Genomic DNA, 27,671 nt, shown 5'->3' on the forward strand with positions numbered 1-27,671 from the left:
GGTATATTCTTATAATTTTGTGCCTTTCTACAACAGCAAGGGATTTGTGCAACACTAACTGTCTTTATTCACATATAACAGACCGCAGTTCAATATATCGGATCCGATGCAACAACCATCGCAACAGATCATCACGCAGCAGGTCATTCCAGGAATCCTTCCTCAACAACAGCAACCTTCCATTCAGACTCAGCCAGGTCAGACTCAATGGACGCCAACGGGACAACCTTTACAGAATGCTGCTGGAATGTCCATGGGTACAGCAGCCCCATCGACACTGATGGCGGGAACAAGTGGTAGCGGTGAAGTATCGGGAAACATAGGTCCCATTGACGATGGAATGGGAACACTTACCGGCGCTTCAGCTGCACAGAAAATGTCCGAACGTATGAGATTGGACGAACGTAAGTTATTATTTGTAATTGTATTTTATAAAGTTGCTAATTTTGTTGTTCCGACAGCACTTGGAGAGTTGGCCACTATTTCGTCCGTGTTATACTGTAACACACAACATCCGGAGCTCAAAATTGAATACCCGAACTGGACTGATCGATGCAAGCAGATATTCAAGCGCTGGCGCTTGCTATCTACGGAACAGAAGCAACCTTATTTGCAGCAGGCTCGAGATAACCGTTCTGCTATTCGAATGAAGAAATCACAGCAGGTATTTTTTGCCTTTATACATTACAAAACTCTTCTGTTTGTCTCTCGATCTAAACTTATAAACTGCCAGGGAAAAGCTATCGCTAATTAAAATAAAGATGATGGACCTCATGGAGGTCAACATGATAGGAAAATGATATTTTTATCGCGCTCAGTTCCATTTCGTTCATCCCGCTCTGCAGTTCATGCAACATATCGATTTTTCGTATCATTTTTATTTTTTGGTTACATTTTACCTTTCGAAATAATTTCAACGCTCTTTTATCAAAACTAATTTTATCATATCCTATGATCATACATTTTTGTAACTAACACATACACACAAAATCCTTTCGTATCTCTGGTCCAATATTTTTTTGTACAAACACTGAGTACATTTCCCCCTTTTATAAGATTTGTTCTCACCGTACTTTTTGTGTTTGAGTACTAATTATCAACAATACATCGTTTAATTAAATGCCTTTCGCCCACCGGTTTAGTTTGAAGTATTGAGATGGATTTGCCGATAGACGAATTGAATGCAATATCTATTGTCTACTGATGTTCACTATATTTAAAAATTTACGTATATAGAAGTTAGTCTTTGGGTCAGATAAATGCTGCTAGAATATTTCAATTTGACATAAATTTAATAACCCATTTGTATTAGGAAACTGAGGGATAAATATCCGAAAAATGAGATTGATTCCGTTTTTATTGTTATCCACAACCGCAGTAATTTGCAGCCAATCTTGATCTGAGCTACTCTAATATTATATAACATAAAATTATTTGGTATATCGACAAAAGAATTGTATTAATAGTGCTTCAAATGGAACTGAATTGTTTTCTATATTACTTAACTGTGCTTCAAATTCTACACTCCAAATTACTAAATCCATATCCAAGACAGAGCTATTAACGCAAATTTTATTGCTTCGCTCTTCGTTGATTTCCTTGAAAATGTCCACCAAACAACCCGAACAACCAGGACCGCTGTCAACTTATCGACTTAGATATACTGTCTGTTCAACAGTATGCCTAGAAACTTGTCTCTTTGCTGATCTGGCATAAACACAAATTGATTTTTACTATCTTCTACAGCATGTAGGCTTCGATATTCAACGTCATAGTTTTCGATTCAATCTCTTCTTAAAAATTTTCATGTCAGAACTATTGGAGTTGTAATATGTCGCCTTTGAAGAATTGGACTGTGTCGTAAACACAGTTTTTATTTCGTGACTGGGGAGCGTGTGGCTGCCGAGGGTCTGACTCAAAGGGAAGAAGAGCGTATCAAAATAAGAATGCGAAGAGTCGAATATTTCTACATAGGCTGCGCACAGATTTCGAACATTATTACCTGGCATCCCTGATCCTTGAGAATGAGCATTGGAAGGGCAATCCCTTGGTAGCTACACACTTTCAAGGAGCGCTAATAAATAATCTGATTACATTCTCCGTATGTCAATGTGTCATCGTTACAAATTTGCGTTTCTGCCACAACATATTCCATTCAAACTGAATGTCATTCCTGAGAACCCTGTTCATAAACACTGCTGAGCGCACAGTGGTCCAGAATGTGAATTTGGTGGGAATTTGAACTATTTACTAAAACTATCTTAGACAGTTCGAAATGGAGTGTGACTACCGTCAATGAAGTTGTAGAACAAGATATTTTAGACAAATTTGCTGAAAACATGCAAGCTGTATATTTCAAACTTACTATTTCACAAGATATTTAAAAAAAAGTTTTTTGATGTCTGTTTTGTGAAATTAAAAAAAAAACGCTTCATATGTAGTTGAAACAAAATTATCTTTCGTTTGCCCTAATTAGTGATATTGGAATTCCAAAAAAGCGGTAATGGAATTTAAAAAAAAAAGAACCATTTTTGACAAAAAAAGTGCTCATAACTTTTCAAACACATTATCCACATTAAAAAATCATAAAGTTGTCCAAAGATTACTTCATATAAAAAAAGTTATACGAATAAAATTGGTTTTCTAAGAAACAACTCAAACCATGAATTTGAATATTATAAATAATTATTTGAACATCTCAAACCTTGAATTTAAATATTATAAACAACTGCGATATTCTTTCTAAAATTAGTCGTTCTACGGATATACTAAAGATATATTAGCTCTATCTAGAATGTTTAAAATGTTAGTTTTTTTGAACTTGGTGAAATTTGTTGTTTAAACGAAAAGAGGGACTTGCAAACTACGCAAACTACCAAAGACATAATTGGTAAAGTTTTGCTGAAAAGTTAAACATCTTGCTTGTTGGCCCTGCACCAAACCCCTATCTTGTCGGAGAACCGCAGTGTGGGATTCTTTGTTGACTGCCACTCCACACAACAGACACCTGTGACAGGTATTTAGTTCTGACTCCGGAATAATTAAAGCGCAGTATAAAGTGAAGCGTAACCAACGACCTTTATGTACGCCGCCATTGTTCTGCAAGACTGCCAACCGTACCACGAAAGCGAAAGAGAAAAAACGCGTTTTAATTCACCTTGTGATGTAAATGTGCCATTCTCATTTATCCAAACTATGATTTAATTGCTGGATACGTTCGATATAACATTGTGGAAACGTCTAGCATTCTTGTTACAGTTAATAAGTTGATATACTTGCTCAATAGCCACGAACCTGATGAGCAACATGTTGACGCAGACACACATAAAATACAATATTTGATTGTATGTCGTTTCCCGGAATACCATTTCCCGGAAAACCATTTCCCGGAGTGTACTATTTCCCGGAATATCATTTCCCGGAATGTCCCATTTCCCGGATTATCGTTTCCCGTAATGTACCATTTCCCGGAAAATCATTTCCTGGAGTGTACTATTTCCCGGAATAACATTTCCCAAAACGTATTTTTTCTCAGCAACTTGTTATACTATTGAAATCTGAAGTACTTTGAGAAAATTTGCATTTAGAACTATGCTGCTACTCAAGTATTTGTTTGGTTCCCTTCACAGCTTGTCTTTGCTCGCTGGTCATGTTAATGAATTTAAAAAAAAACTAATTCTCATGCATATGTAATTTTATTTGAAATCATTATCAATCAATCGAAGGTCCAGAAAACAGCTTATGCTAAAAAGAAGGCGATATCAAATAAGGTCGTAATTAAATTTAAAGTTAATAACATTTCAAAAAGGTACTACGAAAATTTTAAAGAAGGCAAATCCATTTTATTGTATTTATTGTATTTGAATCTGTGAAATTCTGAAATTATTTCCAGTGATTTGCTCTTGTTCCAAAGAAGGCTAATTCATATGGAAGTTTTTAATACGAAGTGGAATTTAAAATAACTGAAGGCGTTTTCAATGTACTGTTACTGTAAACAAATATTAGTGAGAATAAAAATCAATAAAAGTCCAAGAGTATTTTCAGGGAAACTTCATATAGATTAAAATAACATACTACAAAAAATTCCAAAGAAGAATGCATATTTATAAGAAAGGAGTATCTCAGAAAGATACATTCACAATCTATAAAATTTCAAGGGTTCCAGGAATATTTATAACTAAATTTTAGGGAAAGTTTATATTGCCTTTCTCATGTAGAAAGGTTATGCAATCGGTCGGAATTTCGACTTTTTAACGGAGACCCGCAGGGCCGAATCTCTTATACCATTCGACTCAGTTCGTCGAGATCGGAAAAAGTCTATGTGTATGTATGTGTGTATGTGTCAAATAATCTCGCCGATTTTTCTCAGAGATGGCTGGACCGATTTGCACAAACCTAGTCTCAAATGAAAGGTACAGCCTTCCCATCGGTCGCTATTAAATTTTTTATTCATCCGACTTCCGGTTCCGGAATTACGGGTTGAAGAGTACGATCACACAGCAAATTCCCTTATAAACTGGTACCACCATGATGTCTATACATATTAAAATATGTGCCACATCACTTGGATTTGCGTATCTAGATCATTAATGACCCATCGAAGTCGCTTTGACCACATTGGCCAGCTATGATGGCTTTTGAGGCCCCGGGGAACTTACCAAATCCCTAAGTTAATGTCATAAATATTTCTTAGCAAATTCTTAACCAATTTCCACAAACTTGGTCTCAAATGAAAGGTACAGCATTCCCATTGTCTGCTATAGAATTTCTAACTGATCCGAGTTTTGATTCCGGAATTACAGAGTGATGAGTACGAACACGCAGCAAATCCCGATTTCAACATATACGGTGAAGAATCTAAAAAGGTGATTTTTTCCAAAATGTCAACAACTGCTTGGATTTACAGTTCTAGGTCACTAACACTTATCCAAAGTCTCTTTGGCGTTATTGGCCACCATCGACGGTTCCGGAAACCCCAGCGAAAGTTTTCACATTCAGAATAACAGTTACATCGATACATCGGTGATGTCTGACCAAACTTAGCCTCAAATGAACGGTGTTGCTGCCTAAAAACTGTTATTAAATTTTACTTCGATCCATCTTCCGGTTGCGGAGTTACGGGTTGTGGAGTGTGGTCACAGAGAAAACTCCTATTCAAACCGATACCACGAAGAAAGCCATTTTTTTTTGCTAAAATAGGAGCATCTTGCATTTGCAGTTCTATGTTATTGGCGGCCCATCGAAATCTTGTTGGCCACATTGACCATTGTAGACGGTTCTGGAAGTTCCCGGAAAAATGGAAAATTCAAAATTAAAAAACAGTTTCTCGGAGATGGTTGGGCCGATTTTCACAAACTTAGTTTCAAACGTAAGGTATATTATTCCTATAGACTGCTATGAACTTTCGTACGGATCGGTTGTATGGTTCCGGAAATACAGAATTAATTGTCCGGTCACATAAGAAATTTTTAATGCCAAATGTCCTTAAATTCATGAAACGTCGAGATTTCGTTATCCCAAAAAAATTGAGAAAAATAGACTTTTTGGGACCGCTAATTTCGCACATTTTTGCTGTTCTCATAGAGAAAGCTTAAGCAATCGGGCGAGAATTTCCCGAGGCCCGCAGTGTCGAGTATCTTACGCCATTCGATTCAGTTCGTCGGGATCGCAAAGTGTCTGTGTGTAGATTTGTGTCAAATAACGTCACTCAATTTTCTCAGAGATGGCTGCACCGATTTGCACAAACTTAATTTCAAATGAACGGTATAACGCTCCCATAAGCTGCTATTGAATTTAGTTGATCCGACCTCCAGTTCCGGAGTTGCGGGTTGAAGAGTGCGGTCACACAGCAAATTCCCTTATAAACTGGTAACACCATGGTGTCCCAGCGATACATATTCTAATAGGTTCAACATTACTTGAATTTGCGGGTCTAGATCACTAATGACTAATCAAAGTAGCTTTGACCACATTGGCCGCCAATGACGGTTCTTGAGGCCCCCGAGGAACTCGCCTAGTTCCTAAGCTTATGTGACACCTATTTTCCAGCGAACTCTTAACGGATTTTTATAAAGTTAATTTCAAATGAAAGATATAATACTTCCATTGACTGCTATTGAATTTCATTCAGTACTGACTTTTGGTTCCGGCGTTACAGGTAGGTAATTACGGACCGCCACTCATTTCAATTGGTCTGGGTTCAATTCCAGCCGACTTCGGTGAGATTTTTCTGTGGTCACGTCTCTCTTCGGAAGCGAAAAAATCTGTGGTCACGTCTCTCTTCGGAAGGGAAGTAAAGCCGTTGGTTCCCGGTCCCCATGAGTTTGGTGGATCGATATCTAGCCCAGATAGTGGAGTAACCTCTCTGGCGTCGATAAAGAAGAAGTAGATCCAACTTTTCTACACTCTTACTAGCAAAAATATCCTCCTCCCTTGATACTTGTGGAGTGCGCAGTAGTATATATAGCCTCTAGCAAAAGCAACTATCGAACTTACCATTCCTTTCCTTTCCTTCCGCGATCTACGTTCGGGCATGGCCTGTGCCGGTATTGATCAATAAACATTTACCAGGAGTTGCACATTGAAAGATGTTTTGCTACTAATTATCTACTTATTCCCTGTGCAACTTTAGCTAGTCCAGATCGACAACGGAGTAGCAGCCAGGCGGGGGTGGTCGCACAAGCTCAAGCTCAAGCGGAGTTACAGGTAGGTTATTACGGTCACATGGGAATTTCTCATATAAACCGGTGCAATTGTAATACCTCATAGGTTAAAAGTCTATTGATAAGAACATCAAATTACTTCGCTGGCCTAGATCACTGATGGTAAATCAGATTCTTGGAATAAATTGTCCAATATCGATAATGTCGGAAGTCCCTGGTTCCGAACATATTCCAGAACTAAATCCACTTCGGTGATGACTGAACCAATTTTCACCAACCTGGTCTCAAATGGAAGTTAAAATATGCATTTGGGTGTTGCACCATCCCGTCCAGAAACCATAGCTTTTATAAATGAGAAAGGCCCACTATGTGGATTAAAACAGGTTTTTTTCGTTACCTTTTACCTAATCTTCATGAAAAGCAATCAACGTATTCTGAGCATTTTTAGAGTACTAGTGATTGGTTATCATAAAAATGTTGCCAACGTTGTGGAAAACACTGCCTTTCCAATTTCAAAGATGGCCGCCTTTCGAGGCGTTCTAAATTGATCGTTACGAATTTACACAACACAACTAAAGTTTTTTTTCGATTCCTTAGAACGATAGCAAATGACTTACGTAAGATTTTTTCGCTATTTTAATTTTACGCGAAACGCTGAAATTACCATTAAAGTCAACACCCCATCATTTATAGAATATCTATCCGTCTTTCAATTTCATTGCTTTCGTTGCTCTTAGTCTTAAATTTGCTGAAAATAGCCAAGAAAATCGATATAGACATCATTTATTAACTAAAATCCTTCGTACGTCGCTGGAGAAAATAATTTAGAATATGCTGTGAATATTTCAAAGCACGTGGTTTGAAAAGGGGGTTTAAAAGCGCGTTTGAAGTTTTTAGTACGATTGGAGTTTACATAAAAACGATAGGACAGAATTGATAATATTAGGGGAGACTGAGGAGACTTGATCCCCTTTTTTATTTTTCAATCCTACTCCGTGGAATGATAAAAAACTATGTATTTTTGTAGTTTTATATTGTTTCTAGGGTTGACTGATAGTCGTAAAAAAATACATGGAAATATTATACTGGACATGAGCTATGAGCATTTTTGGAAAACAACAAAAAACTGGAAAATTCTTTGATTAGTGGAGACTCGATCCCTAATTTGGGGACACTTGATTATTTTTTGAAAACGTGTTTAAAAGAGCATGTAGGGTAATAAGCCTATTTTTACCCTTTTTCTATTATCATCCTACCCATCTGAAGCCTTTGGTTAGAGCAGCGTCTGCCATCTTTGCTCAACGCATTGGCTCAAATGGTGTTGCGATAATTGGGGTACTCGATTAGAGTTTTTGCTGTGCTGAAACAGAAGATTTTCACCATTCTCAAGACAATTTCGTTATTATATTGGCTCTTAATAAGAGGCGAATGACCTTAAGGCTAAAACATCATAATCGAAATAAAAAATGGCTCCTAATAACAAAGCAAAGAAGGTGAAATAATAAAATTAATAATGAAATAATGTGGTACCCTCCCTAATAGGGCAAAAATAGGTACCTAACACCATTCAATGTTATAAATGTATTGTGGTATTGATTAAATTGTTGTGATTTAAAATTTTTGTTACTACATATTATCCATCTCTCGCCTGGTTTTTATTACGAATTCCCCAAATCTCTGTGCAATGATTGGAAAGCTGTCGTTATTATGGTTGAGGAACGTCAAATGTGAGATGCATGGTTGCTACCTGGGAGGGAGAAACAGACTCAATAAATGTGAATGTCATAGCCAGCCAGAACGAAACTGTCACTCCGAGCCACAAAAAAGTGTTCATCGAGGAAATGAGAGTATTGTTATCATATGCTTGCTTGAAAATGTTTCCGAACGATGAATTTCCTTGATTTTTTGTCTAGATTGGGTGTAGCAGTAAATATTATTAAAGTTTTTTTGTGATTTTAATGCCATTTTGAAATTAGCCAGATAGATTTTTCGGTAATCCGTGCTGCCACAATCAAATAAATTGTATTTCTATGTATTCAATGATGAATAAGAATTTAGATGCGTTCAAAAGTTTCGAGCATCGTTTTAAGACAATATTGCGATCTTGCTATAATGTAAAATAAACGCTAATTTTATATGAAAATGTCAAATAATATTTACATTTTAAGCTCAATGAACTACGCCTAAAATATATTTTATGCTTGTTATAAAACCAGTTATGGAAATGTGACGTAAATGTAAATGTTCTCTACTCCAAGAAATGGGAATATGGAATCAAAAAATATGCTGTGACGTGCACGTTTTTTGGTAATTCAAAAATACTTTTTGGTTTTAAATAATTTATATCATCTTTCTATTTAAAACATGTCATAAAAGCTATTTTCATATCTATAGTAAAGACAAGTAATAATTGTGTAAATCGTGCGAAGAAAGTTTTAAAAATTTGTGACTGATTTAACAATTTTAGAATGAGTGACACCTTGCTAGTCAGATTTGATGGTTCTCCAGTTTAAAGTTTCTTTTGAGAGTATACTGCGAAAATGAAAATCATCAACGGCTTAGATGCATGCTAATAAATATAAACAAAGTTTCGAAAAAAATTGGCAAGTTACTTCGACGTGAAGTTTGACATCGACATAATATTTTTAATGTTCGGGTGCTCATGCAGCTTAATATGATGATCAGAATCATGAAAAAATTCCATTTCTATCTATTAGTTAAAATCTTACACTTCGAAAGTTATTTGCAAAATAACCTTGGCTAAATTTGACAGTTCGACGGTTAAAATTGTTTGATGATGTAAAAAGAAAGGTGGAAACAGTTTTCTGTACTTTATTTAGGATGGCAATATTTTTCAGTAGTAAATAAAGGGGAAATATAAAAACGAAAACATGTTATATCAAACGTTTTGTCGTTTATTTCATTATATGGATATTTACGTTCCAAGGCTGCAGCCGTACCTATATATATCTACCTATCAAATACCTATGCATTGGTCAACATTTCACAAATCAGATAAACATGCCTCTACCGGCGAGTTTCCTTATTCAAGGATTCTGTTAGTTAAATTTTTATAAAATTAAATTCTTTTTTTTTCAGATTGAATTTAATGTTGTATCGGTTTTTAATATTCAGTTTAAGCAATTTTTTAGGAAACCGTGGTAGAATGAAGGAGAAGAACGGCACAAAAATCCTATTTTAAAAGTATAAGATTAGACACATCGTTCCGAAATTTGTCCCATTTCACTCGAGTACTGGAAGCAAACTGTCGGCTGACTTTATCTTCAAATCAATGTAAAGCACCCGGGAAAAAAACTTTCACTGATTTTATACTGTCCCAAGATCCTTTCCATCACACGATTGAAGTCATGTGCCGGTAACACGCTTGCATCAATGACACGCAAAAAGAAATTTGCTCATTTATGCGTCGCCCACCTTGATTGATTTTGGCTGTCGAAAGTTTTCTTGCTTCTTGACAAGTGCTATTATTTACACTTCGTGCGTAGTGTCTGTTTCTCCCTCCCAGGTTGCTACGTATGCTGTAGTAAACATTTACAGTTAAGTTTTTGTATGATGAAGCGTTCATTTTTGACAGTTTTTTTGTTATTTTATGGCAACAATGACTTCAATTGTTCTGGTGTGAATTTGGTTATTTTCAGTAGTGTGTATGAAGCATGGTGAAGGGGATCAAATCTCCACGAATTTGAAGGGATCAAGTGAACCCATAGCATCTATTTTAGCAAACTTTAGTACAAATATAGTTGAACAAAAAAATCAGCTCAATCATAGCGTATTCATATAATTGACATTCTCCTGTATTTCTGTATGCAAAAGTATAGTATGCAGTGGGAGACTATCAATTGTATAAAAGTTTGAAAATTTTGAAAATAAATCTTCTTCAGTTCTTCTGAGATTTTTTTTTCTTTAAATCGGTAAAAATTTGGTAACACATGTCCAATTTATTTTTTGAGTTAAAGAAACTTTTGTTTAGATAAATCTACGCAACTTTCTCGTATATTCGATTAATGTATTCTGATCCGCCTTTGAGTTACAATGATGGGATCAAGTCTCCCCGGGGATCAAGTCTCCTCAGTCTCCCCTACAATTAGGTATTCTGTTCGCCTTCCATTTTCTGTTATATCATTTTATTTCAATAACAAAATTTACAAATCTTAAAAATTCTACAGTGGTGTATTATGCTTTTCACCGAAGATTATCATGTGACGGAATCGATTCAAAATAGTAAACGAATTGAAAATATACTATTTTAACTGAATCCGCAAAATTTTGAACAAATATCAGGCGCCTGTTAGTGAGGAATTAGACGGTCATGAATTTATTCACCCCTTCACTACCTGCGGTGGAAAAATTTGGAAAGTATTTGTTACTATTTTGGTACCCATTTAATTTATTGATATCCCATCCATTGGGGTGCTTTTTATTCTCCACACGATTTTTTAAATCCTCCCAAGTTTCTTTTTGGTTCAAAACCAAAAGTCGTTCGTAAGCTGTTCATATAATGATCAATTTAAATAAATTTTCCTAACATCGCAGAATCGAAAAGATTAAATCTTTAAAATGACAGTTTTGCAATCTGGTCGCCATCTTGTTTTTTTACCACAATAACCAATCAAGATAAAAAAAATATTTTCAAACAACTTCATGTTCTTAAGTAGGTAAAATCTCCTAGAATACAATTAGCTGCATAGCAAGACTTCTAAAAATAAGTTTGGCCGGTGAGGTACGAGTTTTTTTTTAATTTTTCGGAAAATGGTATTCCGCGAAATGGTTTTTCCGGGAAATGATACATTCCGGAAAACAGTTTTCCGGGAAATAATACATTCTGGGAAATGGTTTTTCGGGAAATGGTACATTCCGGGAAACGATATGGTATATCTTCCATTTGAGACTAGGTTAGTGAAAAATGGTTAGTCACCGAAGTGGCTTTTGTTTTAGAATTTGCGCGGAACACGGGACTTCCGGAATTATTAACAGTGGACAATATATTCCAAGAATCTTTCATTCGCCATGAGTGATCTAGGCCTGAGAATTTAAGTAATTTGATGTTCATTACAATAGATTTTGAACCTATGAGGTTCTACGGTTATGTTAGAAATTTGTATGTGAATAACAATAACCAACCTGTAACTCTGGAATCAAAACTCAGTACTGAATCGGTTCAGAGTTCGTTGGAAAATAGGTGTGTAGGGTTCGCAGTACCGACCCTTTTTGGTGAGAACCGGTACTACGGTACTGAAGCCCTCAGTACCGGTAGTACCGGTAAAGTACTGGTACTCGAACATTTAAAAAAAAAATCGAATATAGCTTCAAAGTGAAATCGAATGCACAAACTGATGACCTTATTCTCAGATGATTGATTTGTGCTGATCAAAAAAAACATGTTTATTATTTTTAATTGCTTCGGAATGATATGACTCATTTCACAGAAGATATTTTTCGTATGCGGCACTTTCTTTTATCTTTCTTTCTTAAATCAAGGCCACTTTGATATCACTAAATGCTAAGCGGTGCGACTTTCGTCGACTTCAACAGATGGTAAATGTAAGAAACCCTATTAATAACAGTAAATCAAAGCGAGAATGGCAGTAAATCCGAGCAGGTTGCTCGCATTTCCTCTCTTGCTTTTCTCTAAATTGGTTTCGATCATTATGTCATTTGCCCACTATTCTCTAATGCATACCAAGGCTCCTTGCTTTTCCGTAATGTATTGAGTTTTCCAGCATTTTCCGATCACCAATAATTACAAATCGCCCCATTTGAAGCAGTTCACCAACTCTAAAATTATTAGCAACTAAATCGCTGTTCGTTCTTTTATAGATAATGGTTTAAGATCAAACCAAATACAGACACGACTTAGACCATAGTCTTATTACGCGCCACCCAGTGAATAATGAAAACCAATCAGAATGTCGCTGATAAACAAAATAATAGCAAATTTTTACGTCTCTTACGCTAGATGTGAATATTTTGAAATTTAGTACAAGATCGTTAAATTTTAATTTCGACAAAATAAAGTAAGAATTTAAACATACCGTTCAGTACAACGGGAGCTAGTAATGTTTTACTTCTAGAATTATTGTGATGATGGCCCCACCTCATTCCCCTACAAAGGTGTTAGCTCAACGACTTATCTAGAAGACAATTGATATAATTAAAAGTCATCTTGTAGACCGATATTTTGAAACCGGTCCCTCTAGAGAGTCCACATATTTTTCATAAAAAAATGTATGGTACCGAAAATACCGGTACTGGCTTTTGTTCAGTACCGGTATTACGGTACCAAAAATGGGTCGGTATTCCCGGGATTTTCGGTACCGGTATTACCGGTACCACAACCCTAGGTGTGACATTAGTTTAGGTACTTGGTGAGTTCCCGGAGGGCATCAAGAATCGTCGCAGGTGATCAATGTGTTCAAAGCTACTTTGCTTGGTCATTAGTGACCTAGACCAGCAAATCCAAGTAATGTTGAACCCATTAGAATATGTATTCCATCCTTCGTACATCATTACTGAAAACAATGTGGTCGTTCATCTTTCTATCGGACATCATAGTGTTAATTAATAGTTTATATGGGAGTTTACTGTGTGACCGCACTCTGCAACCCGTAACTCCGGAACCGGAAGTCTGATCAGCTAAAAAATCAATCACAGCTTATACTTATTTATAACTAAGTTTGTGCAACACCGTTTATTTGAAACTAAGTTTGTGCAAATCGGTCCAGCTCTGAGAAATTGAGTAATATTTGACACATAGAAATTTTGCGATCTTGACGAGCTAAATCGAATGGTATATTTCATTATACGAAAAAGGTAAAAACATAGCAGTTTTCATTGCAAAGTACATCTTCATTTAATATATTGAGTTCTTCGAGCGTCCCGAAAATAGTTTCTTATACTCCGTGCGTAGTCCCGCTAATCAGGCTGGTCAGCACGATGCCAGATCATTTTTCTGTAAATAAAATTTAATATGCCAATAATCTGTTATACCAAATGACGATTTTCTGAAGATAAAAATTATCCTATCAAATGTCATTCAGATCAAATTACTCATAAATTTCTTAAAATATGCAAAAGGTCATTAATGACAAATGTATATAATGCCAGATGAATTTCTGCCAAATTGTCCGCACTGGGTTCGAGCTTTGATGCCCTCCGCTCTTCCACCGGATGGATCATTTCAAATATTTCGTACTTTTTCTTATGCTTCACGGTTTCTCAATGTTATTCCAGCTGTCCCAGCGAAATTCAATTACTACCAGCTTTCTGGGCTGGCCACTATCTGGATGGGTGGTAGATTCAAAAATCTACAGGAACTTCAATTTGATGTAATTTTTCTGTTTACCCGACAGATCCCTTAACCTGTAGAGAGTAGCGAAAGGCATCTGCTTTCGATAATACTGTGAAAGGAAGTCGAGGATTTGTGTGATTTCGCTTCAGAATAAATTATCGTAAACACTTTCATTCGGTAGCTTACTTGTTATGACTGTTTCATCTACCGCTGTCAACAACTTATAGCATGTTTCCTTTAGTAGCATACACAAATAAAACTTTAAATATTTATGTTTCCAGGTAATTCATGGTAAAAGATAAAATTAAATAGACATTGCATTCAATTCAATAAATTTTAAACTAAAATGTGTGTATCGGGAAAAAACGGCAACATCCATCAATATACGGAATGAGAGAGCATCCTAGAACGTAGCTTTACCCCCTTCTGATATATATTATATTTCTATCACCAAACAATGATTATTCAATGCGGTTATGGTTCATATATTGCCACACTTCCCGCCCTCCAAACGATTCAGGTACCACAAATGTCACCTAAAGACGGCAATAGTAATAGTTCAGGTCAAGTGAATGTTGTCCCATCACCTTCCTCATCATCATCATCACAACCACCATCATCCGTCGTCGTTTCGCAGAGCGGCGTTGCTGCTGATACTTCAGTCTTGATCGGTGTCACCGAGCACCCGCAGTTGATGACGAACCAACAACAACAGCTCCAAGCGCAGATACAACTACAACAGCAACAGCAGCAGCGCCAACAGCAACAACAGCAAGTCCTCAAACCGCAGCAGCTAATCGAGGTGCAAGGAAACTCTTTGGACGATGGAACCGATAGTATAGATGAACTAACAGGAGCATCTAATCCTAACGCTATTAGTGCCCTTATTGATAGTAACACCACACCTTCCTCTTCTAACGATACTAATACCAATGCATCTATAGACTCTGTTATTGGTGACGGTAGCAAGATAATCTCTAATACTAGCACTATCACTAGCACTACAGCTATCACTACTAACCCATTACTGTCTAACACGATGAGTGACAATGCTACTTCGAATGTCCTATCGTCAGTGGAACCAGAGTCTCAGGAATCGAATCTAGCGAGTAACAAAGCGAATCTTTTGGTGGCGGCTAACATTGCAAATACTTTCATAAACCTATCAAATCTAAACTCGAGTACAGTGCCATCAGCTGGTACGCAAAGTGAAACCGGGATAGGTCAAAACATACACCAACCGCAGTCGACGCAAATTAATCCTATATCTCAGACTAACGTCAACGTTGTAGTTAGTCAGCCCGTGACCGCTCATGTTATGAAGACTTTCACTATTGGTACTAACCGGGCGAGTATCTTTGTCCCTAATGTGATAGCAACAAACATTTCGCCACATTTCACTGTACATCATCACCAGTATGGATTACGTAGCGGTCCCGCTCCAAACGTAACTGTGAACCCGAATGGAAATTTCAATACAAATTCAAGTGCCGTGATTCGGCCTGGTTTCACTCATCTACGGCCGTTTGTGCCACAAAGTGCTAACATCAATTTCAACATAATTGGAAATGGTTCCGCAATACAATCGCCGATTTTGGCTGCTTCATTGCAAACAATCAACAAAATTGCTGCCCAGCAGCAACAAACCCAACATCCTGGAATGCAGCACACTCATGCAAGGGGCAATGTAAACAAAATTATAAACGTTTGTCCAGATGGTACACCAAAAATTCTACTCGCAACAACGCCGGTGCATCTGCAAGCGCAGCAGCAGATTATCATGCCCATGGATCGTCAGCAACCCCCTGAAACTTCCAGTCCTGGTTATAGTCCTCAACGTTCTCATACGCCTAGTTCCTCGAGGTCAGTTACGCCACATATACAACCTAATGCAACGAACAACGACCAACAGATTCGAGTATTAACTCCTTCGGAAATCATGCGAACTTTACCCTCGTTGGATACTACTTCATATGAAGGCCATTTCTCGAATGATTCCTTCGGCAAATTTACTTCACAAGCACATACCATCACTACAAACACGCAGAGTCAATGTCACACAAACTTGGCAAGTGCTACTCATGCAAACAGCACTGGGAGTGACACAAGCTTCAATTCAACCGGTTCCGCTTGTGATGGCACCCTAAGTAGCAGTCGACGACTGTTTGATTCTAGCAACGGCGATAACGGCTCAAAAAGAAACGATCATAATAATAGCATTGACGTTAGTGTCACACTCAAAACTAACACACTGACATCTCCCACTACCAACATATGTAAAACCAACGCAGCTGCTACTGGTTATAATGAGCCCAGTTGTTCCTCCTATACAACCACCATTACCACCGCGACCTTCGACACATGTTTGCTAGGAACTAGTACAACTGCAACCTTCACCAGTAGTTCCTCTAATATCGCTACTACTACTAGTACTACTACCACTACTACTGTTACTACCACTACTACTAATGTTGTTACTACCACTTCTACTACCGCACCAGAAACGGTGAGAACCATGAAAGCTAGCAAACGTAAACAATTTGAATTCTTATTGTTTTTATGCGCATTATTGCGGAATTTGAAGTATGCAGAAGTCTATTTTGCTGATTGTGTTTGGCATTTTAATCGTTTTCTTGCATCCATTACGTTAGAATGTTACGCAATATTTTAGTTTAATCTATATTTGACCCTTTGATACCTTTGCAGGTGTTGATGCTGTTTGTTTTTATTTAGGCATTTTCTTGTTTTTTTATTTTTCATTGAAGAAGATCTGGTTGAAGTTTAAGTTGGTCTCTTTCAAAAATTCTATTATGATGTTTAGAACATCGTTGTAATTGGTTTTCTTTGTAGATGTTCCAATGAAGCCAGCCCTCCATCAATCGCATGTGTTTATTGAAGTTGTCGAAGCCTCCTGACTGAGACTAGCGTAGGCATATCCTGTCACCAACCTTGCTCAGCTTATAATCCCGTAGAATAAAATATCCTACGTTTTTAGTTTGCATGCATCATTAGGTAGAATAGAAAGCACGATCCGAGTATCGTCATCGTTTCATTTATTCTTTGGTTGTTCATTATTAGCATGATTTCATTTTATCATTCGTTTCATTGCTCAGTTCTGCCCTTTTCTTTCAAGAAAGATTATTGTTCCTCTAGTTGAAGCAGTTTTGCTTTTGCGTCATTGGTTACCGTCAGTCGCAGTGCATTGCGATTAAAAAACCTTTTAAAGAAATTTTCATTTTAGTTATCCAACCCGCCAGATCGTTAGAATAGCCAACCGACCTTAACCTTTGATTCGAACCCTTTTCCCAACACATCTCAATTTCAAAGAAATTGTATATTTTGGATACTTGTCACTTGTTTGTTAGAAAAATTAACAGTTGACGATTTGTACGTATTTGCAATATTACCTTCAAATAGCGATTCTGAGAAGTAATTCAAGGCACAAAAATGTAGCTTTCAAAGTTAGGGCACATCATTTGGTTTCATGTCAATCTAAGGACACATCTTTTCAGCGCTCGATTTTGCATCAGTCTCGAAACGTAGGTGTCGACGCGATTGTCAATGCGGACTAATCAATGTTCGAATGAATGAATAAAACTAATGCATACACAGATACAACACCGCACTAATGAAAATTTCTTTAAATAACAATAAATTATTCAATGGCAATATGTATTAAACAAAATTATGCTTCAATTAACGGTAGATAATGTATTTACTTTCTAATTAAGATATCTGTTGAGGAATATTACTTTGTATTTTCATATTTATGTGAGATATTGGCGAGATGCGATACTGTAGTGGAAGTGAAAAGCTTTTTTATAACAACTTTTCTCTTATTCTCTTTGTTTGCCGCCGTTCACTTCGAATGCACGATGTAAATTTACGTCAATAGGATCAGGACAAGATAAGTGCTCAGCAGAAGAGTATGCGAGAAGCCGAACAAGAACGTCAGTGGAAACAACTGCAGCAACAGCGAGCTCGGGAGCAACAAACCCAACAACACATGATAATGACTGATCAGAGGATCCAAGGTGAGTAGCAAAACCACAGCAAAATAAGGCATTACTTGGAAATGTTTCAATTTAGAGATAGGCTATTCACTCACGAATCGATCAAAAGAGCCGACTTTTAAAAAAGGAGAACCATGATTCCTTTTTAAAGAGCTGCGATTAATTGAAAATGGTGGTAGTTCATATTGAATAATTTACGGCGGGTGTACCCCATATGGCATAATGGACGTTTGGCATAACGGGTTTGGCATAAAGATGTTTGGCATAATGGACATTTGGCATAATGCTTATTGAGAGGTAGGGACATTTGGCATAATGGACGTTTGGCATAATGGACATTTGGCATAATACCTATTGGGGGTTAAGGGACATTTGGCATAACGGACGTTTGGCATAATGGACATTTGGCATAATACCTATTGGGGGGTGAAGGGACATTTGGCATAATGGACGTTTGGCATAATGGACATTTGGCATAATACCTATTGGGAGGTAAAGGGACATTTGGCATAATGGACATTTGGCATAAAATGGCATAGTATTTATTGGGGAGTGAATCCAAAATTATCATAATCAATTTTTGTCATATATACGATGTTTTATTTCGTAATTTGGAATCAACTCAAAAAAATATTTTTCATTTTGTATGAATTACGCAATCTATAAGTATTTAGATGGATCATCGCAAAAAACGATTAAATATAGGCACATTTACACACATTATTCTTAATGGGTTAAAAGGGTCCTTTGGATTACGTGGTGTAAATTCAGCAAGTAAGACTTCCGTTTTTTGATAACTTGAATAAAGAGTAACATGTACGGCAGAATACAGATGTATAATTGTGTTATTTGTAAAGAAGGCTGCATCGCTATGCTTTCCATATAATACTTAATTACTATTATGCGCAGAATTGTGATGCACCCTACTTTACATTATATATGGAGCATTCCACATAAAATTTACCACCCCAAATTTTGTTTACCATTTGTTTCGATTTGGCTGTCTAAAATATTTGACACGTATTTTTTTCTTTCAAATAGTCGTAATTTGCTTTAATTTTTTTAAAATACTTTTATTTAATCTTCAATACTGCAATAACTGAAGAAGATATTAAAAATTGTTGAAAACATGTAATGTGTGCTTTTCTCAGTTTTCGAATGAAGTTTATTAAAAATAATCATGCTGCTTATTTAATGTAAAATATTGAAAAGTTGGATGCCTTTTTTTCTCTTAAAATATTTTTCTTAACGCCTTTAACATTTTGGAAAGAACATTTGAGTATTTTCGGCGTTATGAATTTTTCAGTCGAATCCTGCGCGCACGAAGCATACCACCACACTCTTCGCTAACACGCGGGTTTGGCTGCAAGAGTTTCTACACGTCAGCGCGTGCGAAGCGCATGGAGGAACCTTTCGTGCGCGCAATATGTATACTATTCTGTGCATATTAATAAGTAAATAGTATATGAAAAGTATAGTGATTCGCCCTTCTTTACAAAGAGCGCAATTATACTTCTGTATTCTACTGAAGTACTGTACAATGTACAGTTTACATGTTACTCATTATTCAAGCTATCGAATTACGGAAATTTCACTTGCTAAATTTACATCACGTAATCCAAAGGACCCTTTTAACCTATTAAAAATATGTTCAAATGTGCCTATCTCTAATCATTTTTTCTTTGCGATCCATCTAACTACTTACAGATTGCGTGATTCATATAATATGAAAAATATTTATTTTCTGTAACAAGTAACAAAATAAAACATCATATATATGACGAAAGTTGATTATGATAATTTTGGATTCACTCCCCAATATTATGCCAAATGTCCCTTTACCCCCAATAGGTATTATGCCAAATGTCCATTATGCCAAACGTCCGTTATGCCAAATGTCCCTTAACCCCCAATAGGTATTATGCCAAATGTCCATTATGCCAAACGTCCATTATGCCAAATGTCGCTACCTCTCAATAAGCATTATGCCAAATGTCCATTATGCCAAACGTCTTTATGCCAAACCCGTTATGCCAAACGTCCATTATGCCATATGGAGTACATCCATTTACGGCGACGTCACAAATGAACATAAATGTTAATTTTTGACGATTCTGTAGTACTGTTTATATGCACTTAGATAATTTGGCCTCTGCGATTTGCTTCGAGGGACATGAATTGTCTATGTTCATCTGAACAGTACTAGTGAAAATCAGCCAAACTGGCCAATTTTTGAAAAACAAAACAAACGATTATTTTATGCCTGTACATTCATGCCTCCGGACGAATTTACGTCTTTTGTATTTTTATCGATTTACCCTAAATATCTGACACCAAAATATTAGTAAAATGATTTGTTTACACATATCATAGCATTCCAAGTACTTTGTGAAGATCTCCTTGGTAAAACAGAGCTTAATTTAGAATCCAAACTTTTCGAAAAATATGTAGACATTTATATCATATAAGGTGGCATTCTGGTGGAAAACAGGGAGTTCCGGTTGTTTTGATCGAAATGTTACTTACCAAGACGTAGCACAGTTGTATATAGGTATCTACATATTTCTATAGTCTTAACAAGCTGCATTGGTATTGAGCTGCTCGACATTTTAATTTGGAGGTAAACAAATCGTTTACACAGAAAATTGGCAGGAAATAGCTGCTGGGCAGTATAGTGCAGAAAGGTGAATGAAACATCAGATATCTCAATAGGTGCGCTTGGAAAAAATCGTTTTGATCTATTTTGTCCGGTTTTGTATCTGTTTAGTTATAAAAGGATTCAAGTGACCTAGCTACTAAAATGCTGTAGTGATAGAGAAAAGTGAAAAGAGGAATTGATCAATGCTGTTTCAGTGAGGGATTTGATGTTTGACAAGAAAAACAAAAATCATATGGAATCACTGTGTTGGGTTGATACACCGGTAAACCTGGATTAAAAGTTAAACGAGGGTTACGAAGTTGGTCTTTATTGGAATGTCACATTTAAGGCTCTTAAGACAGATGAGGATTAATAAAACCAGCCAAACCGATTACACCCAAGTTTAAACGATTGTATCACCGGTGTAATGCACGGTCAAAAATGCAAATGCCATAATTTTACTTTGTTCAACTTTTGCACTCTGCTAGACTTACTGCAATCGAAAGAACATAACAACGGAAAATGTACTACAAATAACAGTAATTTCTTCAGTATTCCTAAATGAGTCAGTAAATCGATCAAACAACGAATCGATTTATTTTTGTAGGTGAAAGATACGATTCGCTCTCAAAAGTGAATCAGTTTATCTATCGTTTCAATTAGGTTTGGAATTTGGGTAGAATCGTCTTAACTAATGATTATTAGATCCACTGCCGTTATCTGGCTCAAAGCTTGATAGAAAAATAAAACAATTCAATAATCTGCGTGCCAAAAACCACGATGACGTGCTCAACTTCTATTCTAAATACACAAAATCGTTCTTTTATCCAACAAATCTCTGTTTAGATCCAACAATGCAACTTCAAGTATCTACCGACGTTTCCCCGATGGGGCCAATGGCAAGCCCGTCGCCCACTCGTACTCAGTTCGTGTCACCGGTTAACAAGGGCAGAATGGTTCCACTCGGTCAGAATCCTCCCTCTAGTCCGGTTTCGAGCTTTCCGCATCAGGGAATGGCTGGTCGCCCCATGCAGGTACCAGTAGGGCAGCAACGTCAGCTTCCCGGTCAGCCGCGACCTAATCAGAGTCCGTTTTCTCCACAATCGCAGCACCCACAGTCACCACATGATATGTTACCGGGATCTCCGGCCAGTCAGACTGGTTTGGATCCATTCGCAAGACCGCCGTCAGAAGGTGTCTCAGATAGTTATATACACCACTCACCACAGACCCCGCGATCAGTTGGTCACCAAAGTCCGATTCCAACGCCGAATCGCAGCCCAGCCTACTCCGGTCAACCGATATCGAACCCACAGACAGCGATGCGAATTAATCTCGATACACAGTATGGTCAAGCACCTGGTACTCCGAGGCCTCAGTTTCCTGGGAACCAAGTCCGGCCAACGGTTTATGCTCGCCCCGGCGAACTTTTTGGACCAAATCAAACCTCCCCATTTTCTTCCCCTCATTCGGATAACTTTCACCAGCCCGTTCAGGAAGGTAACCGCCAGTTGCGTGATCTTCTTCAAAGGCAGCAACTACCAGCCACAGGACAGAGTCCGCAAATGGTCCAGGGCCAACAGCCAACACTTCAATCTCCACAACCAATGCAACCACAATCTCCATATATGGATGATCAACAGTCCCCGGGTCAAATTCAAGGTATGCCACAGCAACAACAACAACAGCAACAACTGCCAAATCAACAGTTGCAACAAGCTCCAGCAGATATTGGTACCTTCCGTCAGCCACTGCCACCTAATATGATGACCCGACCGAGACTTCAAATGCCCGGTAACATTATCCGAGCTCCAGGTGCTAATGTAATATCGGTACCAGGCGCGGGCCCTAATGGCCCTGTCATGGTTAAACAACAAATAGTTAAAGCTGGCGGTGTGAATCAAATGTTGATCATGCAACAAAATGTCCTCCAGCATCAGCAACTTATGAGACAGCGCATGCAGCTACCTGTTGGCCAAGTACGTCCTGATGGTTCGTTCGCGGGACAGATGGCACAAGGAAGTCAAATTATATCTCAGCAGCAGATTGGTAAACAAGGGGCGTTGACATCTCAAACAGATCAGCAAAATATTGCGCTGATTGCCCAACGGTTGGCTGGAGAAGGAGAAGCTCATGTACCAGCGTCGACATCAACATCTAACTCTAACTCCATGGTTCAGTCTGGGGGCAGTTCTGGGCAGACCACAGGATCAAACCAACCGCAATCTGGAGTGGTTGATGGTGCTTCAGAAATTCCGGACAGTGTTTCGGCTGAAATTGAAAAATTAGAGCAAGAGGATAATGCCGGGATTGGCGAGGTCGATGGTGATATTCTTGGTGGACTGGGAGACGACGACGATGAGCTTTTGGACTCTCTGACGGCTGAAATGGGTGCTGCGTTCAATATTTTGGAGTATGCGGACCCGGAGCTTGATTCTACGGATGGTGAAAAGTCCAATATATTAGATAGTTTAGAACTGGAGGAACCGGATGGCGATAAATCCGAGGACAAAGCCAAAGTTTCTATCAATACTTCGAACAAGCCAGAAGGTACAGACGGGAATGAACATTCTGAGCAGTCGAAATTACCGGGAACATCAACAACACTAGCTCAGGCTATTGGGATTGGAAATCCCACGACAATAGTAACTCAACAGCAACATCAAAGTGCATTAGTACATGGTCAAACAACGTTGTCCCAGCAGGCCTCCATGCAACCCATGCATCAACAGCAAATGATGAACCAACCGCAATCAACTCAACTCCAACAATTGATTGGTAATCAGCAAATGTCTACGCAGCAGCAAGCTCCAGTGCAGCAACTTCAACAGCAGCTGATTGCCGGTCAAATGAAAAATATTCGGCCTAATATGCTGACACCGGCACATCTCCAACAGATTCAGCAGCAGATGCAACAACAGGTAAACCCTAAGAATGAGATTTCATGTTCGTATTATTCTAACGCTTTAGTATCAATATAGGTTCAACAAGCTGCTGCGATTGGCAAACCAATGGCTGTGGGAACACAGCTTTTGTCCAAAGAAGGAGCGGTTGGAGTTGTGAATGCTAACAATACTGTCTCGGTGACCGTTCGCACAGGGTAAGCATTTGTAATAATATATTGGTTTAATATTAATTTAGATTTTATCATGTCTTCATGCAGATTACTGAACCAATCTCGAATTCAGCAACTCAAACTTGGTCACCCGGGTGGGTTAGTTCAACAGAATCTGGTTCCTGGTCAACAGCAGACACGAATTGTACATCAAATTCAGGGTAATCGGATAATTCAAACTGTTACGAACCCGAATCAACCAGGCCAACCACCGCTTGGTGCTGGACAATCAGTGCTTCACCAACAACTGCAACAGCAACCGGTTCAAACTGGCGCTGTTCCAGTTGCCGTGCCTGGTCAATCACAACTGCCACCTCCACCCTATCCAGAACCACCACCACCATACCCCGGAAGCCAGCAAGGTGCTTTGCAAGGACCTCCTCCGGTCAATCAGGTTAGTAGATTGCTAATGATTGCTTTTATTATTATTTGCAAGTTCGTTTCCATGTTCTTGAATGATTGGTGTGATCGTTTGATTGTTTTATAAATATCCAAGTCACAAACACGCCCAATACCAAAATGTCTCCAGAAAAGCAATGCAAATGGAAGACAACTTGTCACTTCAAATTCGCTGCTATAATACATGTATTCTTCTCATTTTTAATTCTAACTCGTTCTTTTGTGCATGTTTGTATATACAACAACAACAACAACAATGTAATTGTCAATTGGAAACCGTTATCCCTAACGTTTTTTCGAATCAAATGCCGATTCGATTTGCTCTTTGCTCTTCGATTAATCACAACTAATCCGCGTAACGAAGCATTACCAAGTAACGCCTACGCATCCACCGCCGCCGCCGCCGCCACTACCACTCGATCCACAACAGCAAACGCAAACCCAGTCCTTACCATCACTACCACAACCATCAACACAACCACTTCCACCTTTCCTTTCGTCGGGTTCATTTCAATTCGGACCTGTGGCGTCATATCATCAGCCCTACCTTGGAGAACCCTTGGCTCAAACGGATCGTAGCCATCTAGCGGAGTATGACAATTACTCACAGCGTAGACATTATTACCATGGCGCTATTACGGCGCCAATTTCTGCCGCTAACGCCCGACGTTCGTTGCTGCTAAAGGTGAGCCTAGTCCATCCTTCCTTCCTTATCACTCTCACCGAATACAGCATTTAGAGAGACGTAAATTATCGCACCGCAATCGGCAGAACAGACAATAGTTATGTCTAGAGTTTCTTTTCGCTAATTTTCTTCGATACAAACTTTAGTGCCATACACTATCTAGTCGTTATAGTTTCATCCCTGTTTCTATTTTGCACGATGGGAGTCTGGTGAATTCGAAATAGTTTACGCTACACTTCCTCATATGTTTGAATAACTTCTTCATTGAAACGTTGAATCTTTTCAATCTACCGAGCTTTTTACAACTTTCTCAGAATAACAAATTTACACTTCTGTCTCAGAGATACCAAATACAGAATCTGTAAATGGTTTCATCAAGATGTCATTACCCATTTGTTTAGATCTGAGCATTCTACGATCTCCCAGAACCTCTGTAAGACCAATGGTCATCTATCTTAGCTTAGCTCAAAACTGAATTAATCTTCACATAAACTGAAGCGGTAAAAATGTTTATAACAAACACAAACCATCAAGTGTCATGCAAGACAGCAAGAAAATTTAAAAAACCCATGAAAAGTAACAAACTATAATTCACCTCAAACATTTTAGAAATAATAGATTAGTATAAGTCGGTGACACGCTGCTTCATTTGTAACATTCTACGTATCTCAAAAACTATTGAAAAACAACATCACACTCTCATTAGATGCAGATCGTTTTCATCACTAACTTGTCGCTCCTAATCAGTAGTGGCCAGCCGTAGTATATGTCATCAACAAGAACAGCAGTGCGGTTTATTAGACATCTTGTCCTCATCGCATTAAATATGAGCCAAGTATTTCCCAATCCTTTTAAAATATGCTTCACTAATGCTAGTAGTGTTGAAATAATCAAACGAGACTGAACACCACCAACTGATTCCTCTCACCAAGAGAGGGCACACCCATTGCGAGATTCCATTCGCTTCAGTTAGCATGTAGTCACAGCTGATCAGCACGGTATCCTACCAGGCACAGCGTTGCACGAGTGAGTTCTGTGACACACCCCCTGTAGTTGCGATTGTTTCTTTCATATTTTGCGTGCTCAACTTCACATCGGCTTTGATAAGAAAAAAAAGCGTCAGTCGTTTTATCATTGAGCCAAAGAAATTCCGATTGTTGCAGGAGCAAAGGCTGCTGCTGGAAGATTTGCTGGAGCAGGAAAAACGAGAGCAAGCTGGTCAGCTCGTTATCAACGACGTTACCAATCCAGGCCTCCAATCGAGCATGTTGAGTGAACAGGTAAGGGTTTGCCGGTCAAATCGGCGGAATTGGAGTGTGTTACTTTGTATTCCAGTAGACTTAGCAACATTTTTGGAATCGCTTGTTTATTTGAAATTCACGTTAATTGGCTACAAACAATTATTGTTTTTTTCTGCTTGTAGGACTTTTGGTTTAAATGTTTTTAACTTTTGTGTAATTGATAAAAAATTGAACTATCTCAGTATGTACAAAAACAATTTGCAATGGCGGATATTACTTGCTTATTTACACCATGTTGGTAACACGATATCATCTGAAGGTTCATTTATCGTTGGCATTAATGCTAGTTACTATGGTACAAGCAGATAGTATGTGTGTATGTTGTGGTGCCGATCAGAATGGAATAACACCCTTATAATTGAAAGGCTGGCGTCCAAAAGGGGCTAACCCACTTTTTAAGCATTGAAAATGCCTTACTCTACTATATGGGGCTGAGGCTAGGTGTAAAACTAAAATCTGATTTCGAACTGCGTCACGAAAACGTGGCATAATTTTAAGCAACTGTAGCACTGTTAATAGTTGATGGATCTGCGTCATTTAAATACTAATAGATTCAAAGAAGTCCAACTTAAAAATTGGTTGCAAATATAAATTGGTATTTCAACTGTACACTATTGAAAAATCCGTATTATTGTAAAACATTGGGAAAATGTAAGAAAACAAAGTTTTCGCTTACGTTTTGTTAATTATTGATAGATTTTCATGATTCGAACACCAATCGATAGAAAATTTCCAGTAAAAAATTGTTATCAAATTTATCTGTGAATTTTATTAGCACACTATTGAAAAATCCGTAAATATGCAATAAATAGGGAAAACATACACAATTTTTACAAATTTGCGCAAGACTTTCCCTAACACGGACCTCATCTCTACATTCATAAGCGTCCTGCACAATTCATCGCTTGATATAAAAGGAATGTTTTTGACCGAATTCCTTCATTGCAATCAGGGTTGTTAATCGATAATTAATCGTCATCGTCGATAACGTTAACCACCCGTCAACGTCATCGGAAACTCCGTTAACGATAATTTATCGTCGCCTTCATCGTCATCGTCGATAATTGTATCGTCGTTTTCATCGTCATCGTCGGTTCATCGGTTATCGCGATACATTTTACGTTACTTTCCCGTTTATTGGGGTTGAAGTTGATGCGGTTAACTTTCAATTGTTTAGAAATAAATAACTATTGAAGGACATGTTGTTGGCAGTTGAAAATCAATAGTTTTGGACATTTTCTATGCACAGGGGGGGGGGGGGGGTCCGACGATGTGTCAAAATGGAATTTTTTGTCAACTTTTCGGGAGAGTTTTATATTGAAGGGAAAGTTATTGGCAGTTGACAATCAACAGTTTTGGACATTTTCAATACACAGGGGGTTCGACGATGTGTCAAAATGGATTTTTTCAACTTTTGAGGAAAGTTTGTTATATTGAAGAAGTTATTGGTAAGTGAAAATCAATAGTTTTGGGCATTTTCAATGTACCGTCGGTGCATCAAAATAGAATTTTTTTCAACTTTTTGCGAACTTTTTATATTGAAGGGCAG

The 27,671-nt window shown here is 37.9% G+C and overlaps 1 protein-coding gene across 8 annotated transcripts in view; it reads left to right on the forward strand.

The window, feature by feature from the left end:
• LOC131692040 (histone-lysine N-methyltransferase 2C-like) overlaps positions 1–27,671 on the forward strand; it is a 74,328-nt gene that overhangs the window by 21,166 nt on the left and 25,491 nt on the right. For 5 of the 8 annotated variants that reach the window (XM_058978868.1, XM_058978870.1, XM_058978869.1 and 2 more), the window contains exons 7-15: positions 82–404; positions 462–664; positions 14,492–14,773; positions 17,867–18,005; positions 21,469–23,543; positions 23,604–23,722; positions 23,786–24,131; positions 24,501–24,821; positions 25,985–26,101. In XM_058978868.1, the coding sequence (XP_058834851.1) occupies positions 82–404; positions 462–664; positions 14,492–14,773; positions 17,867–18,005; positions 21,469–23,543; positions 23,604–23,722; positions 23,786–24,131; positions 24,501–24,821; positions 25,985–26,101 (3,925 nt within the window). The remainder of the gene's footprint in view (positions 1–81; positions 405–461; positions 665–14,491; positions 14,774–17,866; positions 18,006–21,468; positions 23,544–23,603; positions 23,723–23,785; positions 24,132–24,500; positions 24,822–25,984; positions 26,102–27,671) is intronic. The other 3 variants (XM_058978872.1, XM_058978871.1, XM_058978876.1) reach the window with 3 other exon arrangements.

Source organism: Topomyia yanbarensis, chromosome 3 (genome assembly GCF_030247195.1).
Source record: "Topomyia yanbarensis strain Yona2022 chromosome 3, ASM3024719v1, whole genome shotgun sequence".
Lineage (NCBI taxonomy): Eukaryota > Metazoa > Arthropoda > Insecta > Diptera > Culicidae > Topomyia > Topomyia yanbarensis.